The following is an 18820-nucleotide window of genomic DNA, read 5'->3' on the forward strand; positions in this document are numbered from 1 at the left end:
GAGATCAGGAAAAACGGTCGCGGATTTGTTCTTGCGTGAGTGCAGCACGGCGGGCGTCCAGCCTCGAATCCTGACGCCTCGATGGAATGGGTGGTTTTGCCGTCGCCAGAGTTAGCGGCTCTCCTCTTAGGGATCTGCCTGGCGGTTCTTGGGAGCAGTTGCGCTATTCCGTGCCTTGGTAACGCTGCTGGCTCCCAGGAGTGTAGGGGTAGGGAACTTATTTAGTATTAATATTAAATGATTTGAACAAACAAACCAACCATCCTGTAATAGAGTTTGAAGACTGGTCAAAAAATGTCACTGAGCTGTTTTTTTTAATTTTGTTCTGTTGTTTTTTTTTTTTAACCTTGGCCAAAATGGGATGTGTAATAACACAGAACAAAGCTGAGAGGAGTAATACTTAAAAATAAATAGCAGAAAATTCAAAGGTATAGGACTGAAGTTAAGAAGAATTAAAATGCTTTTTCAAAAAAATCCCGGGATTATTGTAGACACAAAATTAATTTTACAGGTAAAGAGTCTTAACTGCCGTGTTATTTTGTGTCATTGCAAGCAAACCACCAATATATGAGATTTTATTTAAAAAAAAATTGTGTACATGTATGTGTATATATATATATATACACATATGCTTTTTTTTTTTCCCCCTGTGTTGTTTCCAAGGTTATTTTTGGCCTTTTGCATGGATGGCTTCAGAGAATGCTTCAAGAATAGGGTAAGAATCTAAGACTTTTTGGCACGCTTATGTGCTTCCATTATATAAAAAATGAACTAGATCAATTATTCAGGGATGATGAAACTTGAAGTATGTTAAGGCCTTTAGTATAAAGAAAGCTCTAAACCTGTACATTTGAATGTTTTAGAACATGTGACGTACAGAAATACAGAAAATTTAGAACAAAAACTTTTGAATAAAAATACGTGGGAGTAGCCTCCGTCGCCTTCTTAGGTGTATGCAATTACATTCTGTTAATCTTCAGTATCTTGTGGTTTTCAGTGATTTCAAGAGAATTGTCAGCAGCAAAATTAGAAATTCCCTTTTTCTCCAGTGTGTTTGGTTTTGCTCCTCAAATGGGCATATATGGCCTTAAATTAGCATTTTAATGTATTTAGGTATATTCATTATCAGCTACTGTTTAAAACCCAAGTTGATATTTCATACAAATTTAATACTTTATATTAGTGCAGAACTGTTCCAACAGAGCTGCATTTTTGTCGCGTTTTGTCACTTCGATACTCTGATGGATGTCTTGCTTTTTCAATGCTTGTTCATCAGTCAGAAATATAATCTCTGTAATTCTCAGCAAAGCATTTGAAGTTATAATCCCTGTAATCCTTGTAAAGCAATTTCATGTGCGGTCTATTTTGAGACTGTCCTGGTTATCCCAGTAATATATTTCAGTTTTCTAGTCTATGTTCATTTAAAGAATGATTTAATTAACTAATTTTGATATTTAGTGTATCATTATGTTTAATTTAAATTTACACAGCGTTCTTCACATAGTCTTAATGAATAGTATAACTTCCTATAATAGTTATACTATTTATAGGAAGCCATACAAAGTTTATCTAATGATTTAATTATGTTGTTGCACTTGGTGGATGGTTGTATGAGTAACGCTGCTTTGAGAATATTAAGTTTGAAGACTGGTGTCTTTTGACTGTCTCTCTGAGCCATCTGTTGTCTGTTTCCAAGTTTAGAGCTTCTCCTTCTGCAAGAACGGTACCCTTTTTGCTTGCAAAATGACTGCCTCAAAATTTTCCTTCTAAGAAAGAAGGAAGATAGAAGAGTCAAACTGAACAAGCATTAAGCTGTGAGAACCATTTATCAAAGATTAAGTCCATGATTTTATAACAGATCAGCTATCAAGCAACCTCACAGAAACAATATATTTTATGAAAGTTAAATTTTATTAAAAACATCACTATTATTATGTTTTTTTTAAAAAGTCACAAATAACAACACCAAAACTCAACACCTTGTATTCTTCCCAGAAGTTTACTTTTTTTATGATTAGAGCTGCATAAGAATACATGATGTAAAAAGAATGAAAAAAAAAAAAAAAATACCAACACAAAAACGACAACAGGAGGATGTAGTCTACTGTTACAGAAGATTTCTGAAGTTCCATTTTAGAGCATTCAACTCTGTTAGATATCTCCTGTTTAACTGATAGGTGTTACAGCTATTTTTTTTTCCCCTCTCCACAGCAGAAAACTGGACAAAGTATCTTTTATCCTGCTTATCCAGACTTCCTTCAGACCTTAGCCTTTGATGACAACTTACTGGAATCTCTAATCAGGTAAATAGGGAGATGACTAAACCACAGGTTTTTGCTAGAAATCTTGGGCTCATGAAAGCTGGATGGTGATAATGTGGCCTAATGGATAAACAGGGAGGTGGTTGGTTGTTTTGTTTTTATTGGCTGTCAGAAACAAGTCTTGCACTTTTCTCGTGCTTTATTTTTGTATCGAATACAGGTGAGACTGGCTCTATGACAAGATTTTGCCTTGATGTGCCCAAGAGGATTAAGTAACATAATAGGTACTACTGTTCAGATTAATGCCACAAAAATCGGTCTCGTCCTAATGGTTCTATTGCACCAGTTGCTGCCGTGAGAAGCTTATGTGCTTTCAGGATTAAACTCAACTTTACTTCTGACAATATTTTGGGAGCTTAATGTAATTTTTGTAAATACACTTGCAGGAATGAAGAGGAAGTCAACTGAATTCTCTTGTGGACTACTGAGGCGAAACGATGTTCATGTTTGTGGGGAATGGAAGTCATGGCAGCGCCTAACATGGAAGGGAAAGACATGAATGGACAATGTGGCGTGACTCGTTCAGATTGCAAATATTCTGCCTGCTTATGGCAGTCCTGGCTATTGTGGTGCTGGTCCATAATTTTTTTCAGTTAGAGGTAAGTGGGGCTTGTTTCTTCTTCAAGATGCCTTGAGCAACATTATTCCTCTTTGAGTGTGAGGTTAGAATTGTGACTGACAGCATTTAGCTACAACTTGGAATCACAGACAGTTCAGACTGGAAGGGATGTCTGGAGGTGTTTAATCCGGCACCCTCCTCAAAGGGTTAACTTTGAAATTAGCTTGGATTGTGCAGCATACCATTGAGTTGAGTTTTGACAGTCTTCAAGGATGGTCAGGTTTTCACAATCTGCCTGGGCAGCCTGTTGCGGTGCTGCACCCCTCTCATAGGGAAGAATGTTTTTCTTATATGCAGGTGGAAGTTGCCTCTTGTCCTTTTAGCATGTACTTCTGACTCCAGCTCCTCCTAAACCTCGAGTTTAGGTAGAGAAAGACTGCAGTTAGATCCCCTCTCTGTCTTCTGCAGACTTAGTTCCCTTAGTGTCTCCTTTCGGTCATGCGCTCCAGTCCCCTAATCACTAATCATCTCAGGGGTTCTTAGCTGGTCTCTCTGATTTGAATCTGTTATGGGGTGTCCAAAAACCAGACACAGTGTTCTAGATATGGCTTCCCCAAGGTCAAGTTGGGGGAGATTATCACTTAGCTCAATCGGCTGGTTATGCTCTTTGGAATTCATTGCCACAACGCTGTGCTGTTGATGCATGGTCCACCAGAATTCCCTAAGTCTTTTTCTGCAGAGCTGTTAGCTAGCCTGTACTGATGCAACTTTTCTTTGCCTTTTCCTTTTTCCCCTCTGCTGTGTCTGACTTGCATATTTCTTTATTTTACTTACCGCTTTAGTGCAGAGGTGCTTTCAAACTGCATTAGTCAGTAACCTCAGACTAAAGTAAAGACAGATAAAATGACTGAACATCTGTTCCAGGGAGCCTTGGAGGCTGACCCTGCCTGTTGGCCACCTGCCTGGCCAGACTATCCAGTGTGGCATTTGGTGGGAGAGCATAATAATGCTTAGCCTAATACCTCGTTAAATTCTAGACATCTTTTATGCATGTTAGCCAACCGATAATTGCTTTATGCTTTTAAGTTGTGTGTATCCTGCTTGCAGAGTCTTTTTTTCTCCTGGCTAGTGATGCCCAAATGAAATGATGAAAAGAGAGGCTGTAAAATCCCCTCTCACTCCCAAAAAAGATGTAGTTGAATTGAAAGAGGTTCAGATAAAGGCAAGAAAGATGTTTGAGAGGTTTAAAATCACAAGTAGCATAGGATCAATAACTAAAGAATGAATGTTTGTTACCTATTCCAGTACTAGTGGAGACATTAAATAAAACTGCAGATGCCAAATTCAAAGGAAGCAGGAATGGTTTTTTATGGATTGCAGCAAAGCTGCAGAAGTCCTTGCGGTAAGACTGTGTAGCTGATAAAAGCATATATTCAAATATCTGGATGAATTAATAGAAGATTAATCCATTAGGGGATACTAAATCTTAAAGATGTCAACCTTAGTGTTGAAGAAATCTCTAAGCCGTAAAGCGCTAGAAACTGGATTAAATCTTCAGGAGGAAGTCTCACAACATGTTGGGCCTATATTCTTTTCCTATACACCTGCTGTTGGAAACCACTGGAAATCAAAATACTTTCTTTGATGGGCCTTTGATTTGAGTTAGCATGATCTTTTTTGTGTAACACAGAAGTTAGCTTTTCTTTTGTTGTCTCTTTCTGTGTTTTTTTTTTTTTTTGCCTAGAACATTGCATGAAGAACAGTTTCAGTATTTTGAATCTTAGACTATTTTCTTTCTTTTTTTAAAATTACTTTTCTTAGAGAAGAGGGCTCTAGCAGAGCTTCAAGAGTGAAACGAAGAATGCAGGATCGGTGTTCACTCTGTGCTTTTTCTTGCCACTATTCATTATAAGTATCTCCATGGCTTTGTTGACCTTTACGTGTCTGATATTCCAAACTCAGTTAAGTATTGTGTTGCTGGTAAATCTTTATGCAGTAACATGCAACTCTAATGCCTTTTATTGTCTTGACTTTTCTGAATGGACCTGCTCTGGTATTTGTCTCTGAGACTAGATAGCTTTCCAGGCAATCTAGTATAGGTATCTATGCCGATTCTTTTCAGTCAGAGATCAGAGCCAGAAAAAGTTTTAGAAAGCTTTCACAGAATATATGTAACCAAATTCAGGCTCTGGAAGGAGGGCTTATTGTTGGTTACTGTTGAAAATGTGTTTGTAAATACATCAGACACACTTCTCATCCCCAAATCATCTAATCTAGCTGGCTAAAGAGCTAAGGCAGTTATCAACTAGCCCTCGGCTAGCTCCCCTGCTTTTTCTCTTTAGGATTTTATACTTTTTCATGTTGGAATCTTGAATTTTTAAGCTACCAATGATACGGTCTCAGCAGTCCTACTCATGTCAGAATTTTCCTTTTCTTACCTTATATTTAAAAAAAAAAAAAATCAAGTTGTCCACAAAATATTTGATAGCCTGCTTATTGTTTAATTTGCTTTTTAGTATGGAGTAACTCCTTCCTTGAGGTCCACAGCTGACTACTACATTATAGTACCGAAAAAAACCTGTATTTTTATTTTATTTTTTATTTTTGCAAACACAGCCAGACAGATAAAATGTTTAATACTTTTCCACAAAGTGTCAGGTTGTTGCCAAGGAGTGACATCATGCCTTTAGGATACAGGAGAGTTTGTAGATTTCTACCAATTGCCTTTAGAGTGACAGAACCACTTCAAAATTGGTTGTGAGCAGTCTTTTGTTTAAAAGCACTTGGAAAAGAAGTGGAAGTTTCTTGGAAGGATGAAGGAATGGTGTGTGGAATCAGACAGCTGAAACTGAGCAGAACAACTATGTAAGTTTTTTATTCTTGCCGCTAAATTGCGCGGGCCTACAAAAGATAACTGTGTCGTCTTGTTCAGGTTGTTGCTGGAACATTTGTCTGACAGGTGATGGCTTTTTAGGATTGGCTTTGACATTTAGAGTAACTTAGCACCCACTCAGCGTGGTGAGACAGTAAAGACAGTGAACTGATCTCATGCCTGTCGTAGGCAACAAATAGGGATAAAGTACTTGGAGTGTAAAATTACTGAAAATAAGATGACTGACCTTTCAGTAATTGGTATTTGTTCAGTTTCAAGTATTGTCCACTGCATAAATAAAGACTCTCTTTGGGGCAAACTGGAACTGCTCTCCCCTCCATGTCTGTCACCTGGGGATCTCCAGGGATGTTTCCTGCTCTAATGTTAGTGACCTGTGCAGGGTTACAGCAAGTGTTCTAAGTGTACAAGGTCAAGCTAAGAGTTACAGCTAGTGGAAGGTACTGGGCTTTGAGTCGGAGTTCCGCCTTTCCAGCAGCAATTGAAATACTCAATGTTTTTTATCAGCCACCAGCATTATTGCGTGTAACTGAGGAGAAGTGTTCCTTGCACCAAGTTCCCTGTGACCCTTCTAGAATATCTAGAGCGTGATTGCCTGGGTGGGGCTGTATGTTACATCTAATTTTTGCTTAGTTGGCAGTGAGAATGCTAAAAGTTGAGTAGTTGAGCTGAAACTTTAATTTCTTCTCCTGAAAATACAGCTTCGTTTTTTCCTTTTTATGACATCTTTCATGCACCAGGAACAGCTTGTGGATTTGTTTGTGCGTAATAGACATGTAATCCATTCTGTTCTGCCTGTGTTACTTGGCAGACATATATTAAATTACTTTGCGATCCCATTTGGGTTCTGGTTAGCTTCAGAACACAGCAAATTGAAAAAAAATAATTAAAAAAGCCCGAACGAAAACCCAACACCACTCCCCCCAATTAAAAAAAAGCCCCAAACAAACTCAGCAAATGAACCAACAAAAACCCCACCTCGGAAACTGCATTCAAAATTAAGACACCTTGAATGGAATATAAATGGGCATAGGCAAAGCAGGGCAAGTGTTATTCAGTGTGGAGATTGTGTTAAAAGCTAAAAGAATCTGTGTCATAAGATAAAGGAAGAGGTTTCTTGAGAAATGCTCTTTGTCTGACCTACTTAAAGAATTTTTATTTTGGCTGCTAACTAGAGTAGAGAGCTCACAGTTCCGCATGGGCTCACTATGACCTCTTAACATAGAGGAGCCAGAGAGATTTGGAAATGCCAGTGAAAGAGAGGGTAGGGAATGGAGTGGAGTCAGACTAAGCTATGGATCTGCCTCAGGGCAAGCCATGTGTATCCACAGGGATAGGAGAGCTTGAGCACTGCCTTGGAGAGGAGTCTGGGAAGCACTTAAGAAAGGAAGATGGTTTGGAAAGCTTTTCTATTCCAAAGATCTTCGGTATGAAGCTTTCCCCACCTTAACTGGAAGATGGAACCTCTGTAATATTTTCTCCTGTGAAGAGCGTACATGATGTAGTTTACTTTTACACATAAGCTTGTAATTCTGCAATAATACATGGTCCTGTTTGGGCTTGGGAGAAAGCTGTGAAGATCAACAAGGATGTTACCAAAAGAATGGTCCTTCAGGGTGTCGAAGAAGCTCTGGTTTCACCTTCATAGAGATTTTTTTTTTCTTTCCCCTTGAAGAGTGACTGAGGAAGTATTTGTGGTATGATCTATTCTGCTTAATGGGTCGTAACCTGGAGATGCTGGAATTGAAGTGACAATGCTTTTCCAGGACTTCAGCTGCATACAGGTGAAGAGCTTTGACCTGGTGCTTTGCTAAAAAGGCTGCGTAGGCAGACTTGTCACCGAAAATCCAGACAGAAACTCTCTAACACAGTTTGCAGTGTTGGCAAGCGGCCTTCTTCATTGCAGCGCCGCGTGCACGGGAGTATCTCCTCCTGGCACGCACACCTGGCCCCTGGACAGAAAATTAGTTATACTCTCCAATCATGCATATTCATAACGTTTTTACACATTCATTGTTATTCTCTTAAACAAGGGGTTAATTCTCTCTCGCTTTACATGTAAATTACTTCCAACGCTCAGTTCTCTCCCTCCGCCCCTTTCTTTTGGCTCTGGGGCATGTTTAGGGCAGGTGGTCCGTGAGTGAGTCGCTGGTCACCATCTCCCCCGGCCGGAATTACCTTTTCCCAAGTCGCTGCTGCGTGTGTTCACGGCTCGGAAAAACATGAGAACAAAGTTTATACATTTTCTGGGATGTTCCCTTCAAGGGCAGACAGTTCTTTATAAAGAGCCTCCCTGCTGATCACTTCTGGTAGCTTCAAGGATGGTCGTTTTGTTATGTTCCTTAGGTATGTGCAAACAGCTTACTAGACCCTTCATGAAATGCTTACAAAAGTTTTAACCCGTTCATTGTTGGGTAACAGGCTGCTTTAGAGACATCGAACTATGTTCTCTGCTCTGTTTTCTGAAGGTCGGAGTTTGTTGGCTTGGTGTTCTCTGCACCCTTTTCTGTTGGAAGATACAGGTATGCCCTTGGAAGGACTTCAGAAAGGCTAGCTATGCTGTAAACGACATCATCTACATCTCTGACAGAAAGACTGGGTTAAAAACCCTGAAGAAATTTATAAAAGGTTAAAAATACTCATAGGTCTGTTTTTAAGGCCTTCCTAGATAGCCATCTCTCTTCTTCATTTGGAAGGATTTTTTTCCCAATGGCTCCCACCCCTTGAAGTACCAGCCATTGAAGAACCCACTGAAATACAGACACTTTCTCTTGAGAGCTTACACTGAACACAACAATTAATCAAACACGCGTATTCTCCACCTCTCCTTGGGAAAATGCTTGAATATTTTGCTGACTGAGATATGGTTGCCAGCATGTTGAATGCATCAAACTATACAGCTAACTTTTAAAAATATTTCCATGCAATATTTTCTGGTTTATATATATGCATAAGCAAGTGAAAGGAAGAAGTTGTGAAGGTATCCAAAAATAGAAACTTGGCTTAATTCAAGAATGTACGTAGGCAAGATTTAAAGTAGAACTGTGCCTGAGATTCATTCTCAGCTTTGCCTGAAATTTACTGGATTAATAAAAACAAGGTGCAGTGATAGGTTTGCATTTTTGCCTGCTGTGATGAAAAATAGAAACAATTATGAATTACCTCAGATGGCCTGCAGGGAAAATTTGTTAAATCCTGGGTGGAAATGTTAAAACAGAAGCAGAAGCTTCTATTGCAATAATAAAATTTTGTGTATCTATGGGTACCTGGCAATTTACATTTTATAGTTAAAATGTAACAATTTACAATTTCACATTTTGTGGTTAACATGGATATCAAACAGAGGAGATTCTGTGTATCCATCCTACATCCTAGTGTGCTCATTATCCTCTTCCTCTTAAGCTGATCAAAACCAGCTTCTGTGTAACAGGCTTCAAAAGCCTGTGCGTTTCTATTGCTTGTTAGGTTTGCCTTTTTTCTAAAAAAATATAGTGAATCTCTGTGTTGTACAAGTGACTTTAATATAGTGGCAAATTCAAATAAAATGTAAGGGGGGAAACTACTTACTATATACATGTACTCTAGGTGATATTTCAATGAACTAAGAAAGGTTTATAACAGTAAATAAGACTTCAATGCAAGTGCTGGGAATTTTAGTACATTACTGAGTCGTTAATTATGGAGGAAGTGAAAGGAAAACAGTAGGATATTGATTAAGTACAATGATCTTTCTAAAAATTTCAAATAGCCTAGTTTTAATTTTTTAGCAATCTCTCAAATCTAAACTAGAATATTCTCTGATGCCATGTCGATGGTACGTTGTATAATTTTAATCTTTGCTTGAAGAATGATTTGATGTATTTTACTTCTCTATGAAATACGAGTATGGATGAGTTCTGCAATATACACCTGATAATTAAGTACTCATTAACTTCTCATTTTGTGCATACTTGAGGTGTAAGTTTGGATTTGCTGATTAGAAATCTCACAGAAAGCTCTGGAATCTGACTGTGCTAATTTTGTATATTTCTCTAATGCAAACTGCAACATTGTGCCATGTCATGAAGAAGATGGTATCTCTGCAGTCATTTGCATAAAAATGCAGTTTTGGATGCTGATCCCAAGTGACAGCAGGAGCCTCCTCTCTTAGTCTAGCATTGTGTTTAACTATTTTGATTTTTAAACTCTTGTGTGGATTAGGGGATGCTCTGGTTGTGTTTCATTTGGCTCTAGAAGAAGCTTTATATAGAATTTAAAACCTTAAACAAATAATTATTTTTTTTCCTGCGTAGTCCTAGCTTGTCCTAGGCTATTTTACATGCCTGCCAGTTCGTGATTTCATTGGCCCCGAAGCATTCCTTTCTTTTCTTCCATTCCTTTCAATCTGTACATTACAGAGAGACCCACATTTCAGATAATAAGAAGCGATGTGAGTGTGACCAGATAAATGACCGCAGCTGCTACATGCACCAGACTTCTCCAGAAGGCGTGTGCAGGGGGTGCATCAGATTCATCTGCAGTGTAATGCTTCAGAGAAACCCTGTTTCCTTGCCTTATATTGGGCAGCTATTAGACCTCGTTGTGCTGGAAGACTAAAATGTTACTACGGTAACAAGGTTAAACATGAGTTACAATTTACCATTTAATCATACGACCTTTTGTAATTTTTTTCACGCTGCTGATGTTTACAGAGTACACGGTAGCCAAAATACTGCCGCAGAAGATGTTAGGCCTGATTTATATAAAAGCCTCTTTGCCAGAGCAGGGTAATCACAGGTTGCCTACCTGTTTCCATAGAAAGCCCATGGTCAAAGTGATAGATTTGTGTCTTCTAGAAAAGTTGCTTCATTTGGTCAGCTTCAAAGCTCTGTAAGCAAAGCCCAGTTCTTGGGATCGTTTCCTGACAACACATCCGTTATTCAGTGTTTCATTTAATAGCACGGTTTCAGGTGATCTTTTCTCTCCCCAGCACCTGGATGATGACACAGTGTCGGGATCAAACTGGATAACAGAAAACAATGTCCAGCATTCTCTCTCACAGACAACCAGAACTACCAGGAGGCCTTACTGTGGTTATAAGCAGCAGACTTTGTCCAAAAGAGAACAAGCGGAACAGGAATCGCTGCTTGCTGCAATACAGTGGCCAAAACCCCCTGATGGCAAAATCGCCTTTGTACAAAGCACTGATCCTGCACGTAGTGACTTCGTGATTGTGAAACCCAGTGTGTTCTTCAGGGTGGGTGATCAGCTAGAGCTGCTCGTTCGTATGAGGGATTACCAAGGCAAACCCAAGCGGTATGGTGGAGACTATCTACAGGCACGAATTCACTCTCCTCTGCTGAAAGCTGGAGCAATAGGAAGGGTTGTAGATTGCCATAACGGCCTTTACAAAGTCTTTTTTACCTTGCTCTGGCCAGGAGAGGTCAAAGTTTCTGTGTCACTTGTCCATCCGAGTGAAGCTATCCAAGTCCTCCTGCGTTTACGAGAAGAAAGGCCAGACAGGGTCTATTTCAAAAGCTCATTCAAGTCTGGGAGGTATTCAGAAACTACTGAGTGCAATGTTTGCTTGCCTGGAGATCTTCCGGTCTGTAACTTCACAGATCTCTACACGGGTGAGCCGTGGTTCTGTTACAAGCCTCGAAAACTGTCCTGTGCCAGCCGAATCAGCCATGCCAAGGGTGGATATCAAAAAGGTCTTCTGACACACGAGGAAAGCCTCTTTTTCCAAAGGTACGTGTGTTGTTGAATTACATATATTCAGTTAACTAATTTTTTTTTAAAGACAAACTCTAGGTTATTGGTGAAATGTGACAGATTGCCTTAGGGGTAGGTGTGTATCTGCAGGAGCAGGTGTTTGGTGTGAGTTGGTGAATATTCTCTTCCCTCTATTCAGCCGTGCAAGAACACAGTAATCTTAAACTAAAGAAACTTGGGAGTGTAGTTCTCTCTTTGTGCTTTGAAATCAACCCTGGTTCACCTGCTAAATTTCCCAAGAGCATACTGTCTAAACCTGGTGGCAGTTTGGGGACTGTTTCCTTATTTTCTGTTTCCACACCTACGCTTGAAATAGCAATAACAATGCTTTGAGATGTATTTTTGGCCAAGTCTGAACTACCCAAAAAATGTCTGGGTTTTAGGCTTATTTTTACACAAAATACCGATTGCTTTTATCCTCACCAAAAGTCATCTTACGTGTAATGCAACATGTTCCTTGTTGCTCAGTGTGATTTTCAAATCTTAGGAATAATTTTAAGTCACTTAGGAAGAAAACACCTGGCACAACAAACTGCTGAGCGATACCTGTGCAAGTGGAAATGATCTGTGCATGTTATATAGTGTCGAGCTGAATTAGTTCCACAGTCATCTGCATTCAGCATTTTAATAAGATACATCTCTTAGTGTATGGGTAGGCGTGATAGGACCGCTTCTGTATATGCCCTCAGCTGAAATTAGACAAAGTCAGCTGCTGCGTAGTGTCAGAATTGGAGTTGTGGGCTACTGCCTTGCTCACCAAAAAGCTGTTAAAGGAAAGCGTTTCAGAACTTGAGGCTTAAATTGGGAAAGATTATAGAGTAACAGCTCCAAATAGTTTAATTAGGAATGTGCGTGTGTGTATATTTGTAACTGAAGACCAGAAATCAGAAGTAAATATCAGTGGAATTGTTTTTTGGCTGTTCTTTATCAATTTTGTAAGTGGATCTTTTGAGTTCCTGTGTCTTGGGCAGTTCATTTGTAAAATATGGCTGATACTGATTGGTGATGTTTCCAAATGGGAGTGGGAATTTTTTTTGCTTGTTTTGTTCAGCTCTGAGATCCTTGACTGAAATGGCTTATAGAAATTCCAAAATCATTTCTTTCTCAAATAGAGAAAAACATTGTACAAGGATTGTCCTTAAAACAGCAACAAAAGACAGAATAAGAGCCTAGTACCGAATCTCTGCGTGTCACAGCTGTACGAGTGAGATGTGTCCTATGCAAAATGATTAGAATTCATTGATGTCCACAAACAAATACTTCTGAGGTTTCTTGGTGTTTAGAGGCTAGAGTTGCAGGTGGTGGTGGTGCTGGGCTGCCGCAGGCTCCGCTGCGTACTGCAGAGCGGGCTGTGGGTTTACAGGAGCTGAAAGTGGTAACTATCTCATCCGAGGTATGTAACTATCTCATCAGAGGTGTGTATAGGTGGTAAGCACCTATAGAGAGCTGGCAACGCTGGGAGAAGTGGCATCAGCAGACCCTTTCAGTGGTTTGTCCCGTGGCAGTGGTACACGTAGCACAAGCTGGGAGCTTCCCATTTTTGTGGTAAATCCCCCAAAGCTTCTTGCAGGCTTCTGATAGCTCGATGGCTTCATCTAGGTTTGTGCCAGTAAAAACGCCCACAAGATTTGTGTCCTAGTGCGATGAAATTTTGAATTCTGATTCAGAATAGTGGCAGTGGTCTTGAGGAAATTAGAGCAGAATGAATTCAGCTATAGGAAGTAGAGTAAACTTAAAGTGAAAAATTCTCAGTGTGAGTCGTATGCACTTATTTGAAGTGGATTAAGAAAAAAATGATATTAATGCTACCTGTAAATTTTACAATTTTTTGTTGTTGTTGTCCAAGCGATGTGAATATCAAAAGGCCGATACTCTCCAGCGGACTTGATTCAGTGATTGTAAAGCCCAAGGCATTTACAGGTAAAGTGAACTTTATAAGATTCTTATTTTTAATCCATAATTAAATTTATAAAAAGAACAACAGGCATGAGGTAATAATTGATTTGTTTGTTTTCGTAGCATGGAATAGAAATGAACTTCTAAATTCGTTTTGAGAAGGTGAAGGCTTTTGCATGCTACCATAATATAGGTTCAGTACTACTAATAAAACTGTCTAAAATTACACACATAAATGGGATTTTTAGCAAAAATAATTTTTAAAAAAGTTTGTTCTCTTGCCAAAAGTGTCTTTTTTCTGTCATTTACTCAGAGGTGTAAAATATCTTACAGTAACTCTCACCAGACTCTCAAATTATTCTAGCAAAACCAGCTATGTGGTGGTTTCTTAATTTCTTTCTTTGTTAGGAATTTTGTCTAACAGATTTTGACAATTTGCTTTTAAGTGTTAATATCATTTGTGTTACCCCAGGATGTCAGAACCTACAGTTCTGGACCACAACCTAGTTGTTCTGTACTCTGTCTAAAAACAGAACAAAGAGACAGTCTGTAGTAAGTTAAACTTGGAGGTTTTATCTCATTCATATCCATGAGCACACTTTTTGTGCCTCTAAAAAGCCTGCATGAAATGGGATGCACAGAGACTTATGGCTTAATTGAAAGCTTTTCAATTTTTTTTTATAAGTTTTAGGAGATTTTAAAGGTAGAGTTCCTGACCTGAGCAATAACATCTTAACCAAAACCAACCGACAGCATTTCTTGCTTTTACTTTTCCGGGTCACTAAAAATAGAGTGCTGCTGTTTGGCCAGCAGTGCTTTCCTCCCTTCTTTCTCCAGATCCTTTAGATAACATGGCTGTGTTGCTTTTTGAAATCTTATCTGTTTCCTTGCAGAAACTGCTGTGAATTTGAAATTTCGTTTTATCGCCCTTCTTTCAGGAGTTACAAATGATCAAAGCCTGCCCGCATTTCCTGCGGATCAATGCTGGGTCAGAAAGGGTTGATAGGAGTAGCACAGTATTCCTTAGGGAAGTTCCTTCTAAGGAGAACAGTCTCTGAATAAATAAAGATAATACATTGGTATAATGGTCGTGGATGTGTGGATTTGTTAGGATTGATGGCATACTTAAGTTCATTGTTCTGCTGTTGTTGTTTTTGCACATACCTTTCGGGTAAATGTAGATGAAGCTGATTTTTAAAACTATTTTTCTGAAATGCAAGCTTTTATTTCTATTCTTGGTTTGTAGCTATTCAGATTGGAGCTTTTACACTCTTCTATTAAATCTAAAAGTAATGGCTTTCTGACTTCTGGAGAAAAAGCTGGTATGATACTATACACAGATTTGAAATGCTGGTGTTAGGTTTGGTGTGAGGCACCAAAGGGTTGTTCTAGTACCATTTTTAAATATGTATGTGTAGTCTAAGAATCAATTTAAAAGGTAAAAAATGGCCATGTTTTTACATCAAAACTTAAGAAAGGAAAGAACTGAAGTTGCGAATTCACGTTATGAATTAGTCTTTAATTGCATGACCATACGAAGGGTTTTTTCCTTTTCTTTGTGGAATTTGTTTCATATACATTGGATGAGCCAACATTACTAGTTGTTGTTTTTTTTTTTTTCTCTTCCTTCACTGTCCCTGTTGCCTGATTTAAAGGATCACCAAAGATAAAATTTTCTAATGGCTTTTTCTGTGGTACTCGTGATTATAGTCCCTGTGTTATATGAACATAGTAGTGTCCCTGTGAGGTCTGAGGAGGTCAGCATCTGCTGATGAATGACGCGGAGAATATGGTACAGAAACAGTGAGACCAGAAATGCCTGTTGGGAGGGAGTGTTTGAAGATGTGTATGACCTGATTTTTTTTTTTTTGAGTGTTTAGCGATTGGCTGCGCTGTGTTATAATGAAGCGTCTACCAGAGGATGCTTCGGGGCCCTGGAATTCCACCACCTGCACTTTTCCATAGTTAGAATGGTCCCCAAATGGCATGATTTTGGCCATGGCAATGTGTGCTTTCCCAAACAGCTGCAAGTTAGGACAGGCCAGCGACTGTTCTTAACAGGTTTGATCCCTGCCAAGGTGGGCACGAGTGTTTCAACAGCTGGATGTGGCTGCTCCACACAGCTGGGGTTTCCGTGCTTGTTCAGTTTAGGTGTCTGACTGTGCACGTGGGAAAGGAGGAACCTGTAATGACCTCTCGGAAGTTCGATGTACTGGTGTCACACGGGATAGTAAGAGAAATAGGGCAATGTTTGACTGACGTAACCATGAGATTGCAGCTGCTCTTCCTGTCGTCTCTGGCCCTCGCTTGCAACCTATCGTCCAACTTGTGCAAGTTCAATAAGCGTCCGACGGAACAGAGCTTCCCGGGAGCGGGCTGATTACACCTCAGGGGGCCGCCGATCCCAGGCAGGAAAAGGGGAAGAGGGTAGATAGCAGAGAAAAAATGTGAAATCCATGGAATTAGAGACTTTCATGATTCATATGTTCAAAGGGCACATACAAAATTCTTGGTCATAGCTTTAATTCTGGCATTTCCTAGTTTTGGAGTCCTTCATGATTCAGACTTCTCGCATGCGTGGTTGGAGCCGGAGTCTCGGTGTGTGTGTTCTTCCACAGACAGATTTTTATTTTATTATTTTATTTATTGTTTTTATTCCCGAGCGGTGCCAGGCCGTCGCCCTGGGGTGTGTCGGGTGCTGCAGGGGCAGAGGCCGCTCCCGCAGAGCCATGCCGGAGCCCCGGGAGCGACGGCCGCTGGAGGGGAGCAGTGCGCTGCGGCACCAGGGCTGCGGGCTGGCACGGCACGGGGACGGGGGCGCCTGGGGGTTCTGGGGTCCCATCCAGGCTGGGAGAAGATGGTGCTCTGCTGGTCTCTCTGCCTGTCTTCCTCTCTACCATTTGCAAGCATCCACGGTTGAGCGTTTCTATCTAAGTGTGAGAGGAGTCAGAGACTATTTTTTACTTTATCGATAATCAGAGATACCATTTAATTTAAACCAAATTAAACTGTAGTTGTTCAACCAACTCTGTCAGTAGTCACAGGTTTTGCTGTAGAAATAGGAGGTGTAATGCTTGGGCTTACAGAAGTGTGATGATCTAGACAGTACGTCATACTTTTTCCCTTTAAACTAGGGAAGACGTTCATACATCACTGGCTGTATGTCCATGGAGGTTATGGAGGCTGGTTTTGTTGCATGTTAGTTTCAAAGAATTCTTCTCTTCCAGATTCAAGCAATATGGACAGAGCTGAAGATCCCACAGTTTCCCCTTCTGGTTATTATTATGAAGACCAGTGGAGGTCCAGAACACACTGGATCCATCATTTTAACAAGTCAGATGATATAACCAAGTGCTTACAAGGAAAAGTAATCCACTTGTTTGGAGACTCTACAATAAGGCAGTGGTTTGAATATCTGACAGCATTTGTTCCAGGTTATTTTTTTTTTTAATTTGATTTTGTTCTAAAGACTTTTGCAAAGCTTTATTTCACACATCTCAGGCACATAGTTGATTTTACTGAATGACAGTGGCAAGCAAAGGAAGAGGATAGGCAAACCATCATCAGAAGTGCTGGCAGAAAGACAGTAGTCAGATATTTGAGCAGACACTGGAAACATGCAGGGCTTGGAAACTGGGCCACAAGGTGCCTGCGAAGTCGTCCTTGTAAAATGTTTCACCAATGAGGACCACTGCTGTGGCTGTGAGTTACGGTGGCCACCCAGGGGCACAGCAGAAGTTGCTTAGGGTGCCTGCATAAGGCCTCGCAGCATCCCAGTCACACAAGTTGTTTTGAAATTAAGTAGCAAATGGCTTCTGTTACTGTTGATTGGTTTTGAACCCTTTCTTGTATTTGCCTTATTTTAACTTAAATAACAGAAATTTGGTAGCCAATTAGATATTCCTTACCCCTGAAGCGGTAAAGTTGTGTTGAACACAGACTTTGAGACTCCTTATTACCTACACATTGAAGTCATCTTTAAATTCGATGCAGTCTTCAAGTTGCCAGAAGGGTTTCCATGAACACTGGATTCGTAGGGCACCAATGACCGAAGGATTCTATCTGAAAAATTTGGGTTTTTTTCCTAGAGAGAGAAGAAAATAGTTTGGGAAACTTGGAAAAGGCATTGACAGCCTTGTGAAGTTGAAGTGTGCTGTCTTGCAATTTTCAGCACCCATAAATTCCACTTTGAAATACACAGCTAGCACGTGTATGACGCTCATCTTCTGTTTCATATTAGAGTTCTTAGAATTATGTTCAGATTTCCTTATCTACTGCTACTTTTGCCCTGTGGTCCTGGCAGCTTGTTGATAGTTTTAATCTCTTATGCCGTCTTTCACTAATGCTTGCTCTTGCATTTTCAGATCTAGTGGAATTTAACCTGGGGAGTCCTAAGAATGTGGGCCCTTTCATGTCTGTGGACCTGAAGCACAATATCCTACTGAAGTTCCGCTGTCATGGGCCACCCATTCGCTTTTCAACAGTCTTCAGCAGTGAACTGCGCTACATTGCCAACGAACTGAATGGCATAGTGGGTGGGAGAAACACGGTGATAGCCATAACTATATGGTCCCACTTCAGCACTTTCCCTGTGGAAGTGTATATCCGGCGGCTGAGAAACATTCGGAGATCAATTATTCAGCTGCTGGATCGCAGCCCCAAGACTTTAATCATCATCAGAACCGCTAATGTTCAGGAGCTTGGGCCAGAAGTGAGCCTCTTTAACAGTGACTGGTATTCCTTTCAGCTTGATTCTGTCATGAGGAAAATGTTCTCAGGAATTGCTGTGCACTTTGTGGATGCTTGGGAGATGTCTCTGGCTCATTACTTGCCACATAACTTGCACCCGAAAGAGGTCATTGTTAAGAATCAAATAGATACATTTTTATCTTACGTGTGCCCTCTGCAAACTTAGCATGAGTGGGTTTCCCTGTGTCATCTTTTGCTATAGCTGAAGTAAAGTTGCTCTTTGTTGGAGCCACCGAATTAAGCTTGATGGTATGGAAGAACTCTGGTTGTTGGACTTGCACGCAGTGTAAGCAGGGTGGCCTTAACTGGGTGGTAAAGAGGAGTTGACTGCTCAGGCCATATCTTCTTATGAGGTTGATTCCTTTCAACCTTAGCATTCATATCTGAGATTATTAGAGAGCACCTTCAATTAAATTGACAGGATTCAATAAGAAATTATGTGAGTTATTAGCTTTACTAGTTGTCTGCACTGTGTGCTTAATTTAATCCGTATGACACTGATTCTGTTGCCAGAGTCCTGCTGCTCAGAACTATGTGTGAAACCTGGGAAAGATTTTGGGAGTGATCTTTCTCTCAATGTTCCAGAGTTTGAGGGGCATCCCCTCCAGTTGTATGTCAGAGAAGCACAGTGCCAGTTGTTGTTTCAATGTC

At 40.1% G+C, this 18820-nt stretch overlaps 1 protein-coding gene across 2 annotated transcripts; it reads left to right on the forward strand.

The window, feature by feature from the left end:
- Positions 1 to 2827: 2827 nt before the first annotated feature.
- NXPE3 (neurexophilin and PC-esterase domain family member 3) lies at positions 2828 to 18347 on the forward strand. 2 transcript variants are annotated; one of them, XM_009990907.2, is made up of 5 exons: positions 2828 to 2920; positions 10740 to 11500; positions 13371 to 13444; positions 16648 to 16854; positions 17785 to 18347. In XM_009990907.2, exons 1-5 carry the CDS (start codon positions 2828 to 2830, stop codon positions 18333 to 18335), a joined length of 1686 nt encoding a protein of 561 aa, XP_009989209.2. In that variant the 3' UTR covers positions 18336 to 18347. The 2 variants fall into 2 exon arrangements, with proteins under 2 accessions (XP_009989209.2, XP_086481356.1); XM_086625230.1 differs by lacking the exon at positions 16648 to 16854.
- Positions 18348 to 18820: the final 473 nt, after the last annotated feature.

Source organism: Tauraco erythrolophus, chromosome 1 (assembly GCF_009769465.1).
Source record: "Tauraco erythrolophus isolate bTauEry1 chromosome 1, bTauEry1.pri, whole genome shotgun sequence".
In the NCBI taxonomy this organism is placed as follows: domain Eukaryota; kingdom Metazoa; phylum Chordata; class Aves; order Musophagiformes; family Musophagidae; genus Tauraco; species Tauraco erythrolophus.

Bases quoted from the DNA above. Each gene is read 5' to 3' on its own strand.
- NXPE3 (XM_009990907.2), top strand. From the start codon at position 2,828: ATGTGGCGTGACTCGTTCAGATTGCAAATATTCTGCCTGCTTATGGCA. The intron at 2,921-10,739 runs GTAAGTGGGGCT...TTCTCTCCCCAG, and splicing joins ATAATTTTTTTCAGTTAGAG to CACCTGGATGATGACACAGT. The intron at 13,445-16,647 runs GTAAAGTGAACT...CTTCTCTTCCAG, and splicing joins AAAGCCCAAGGCATTTACAG to ATTCAAGCAATATGGACAGA.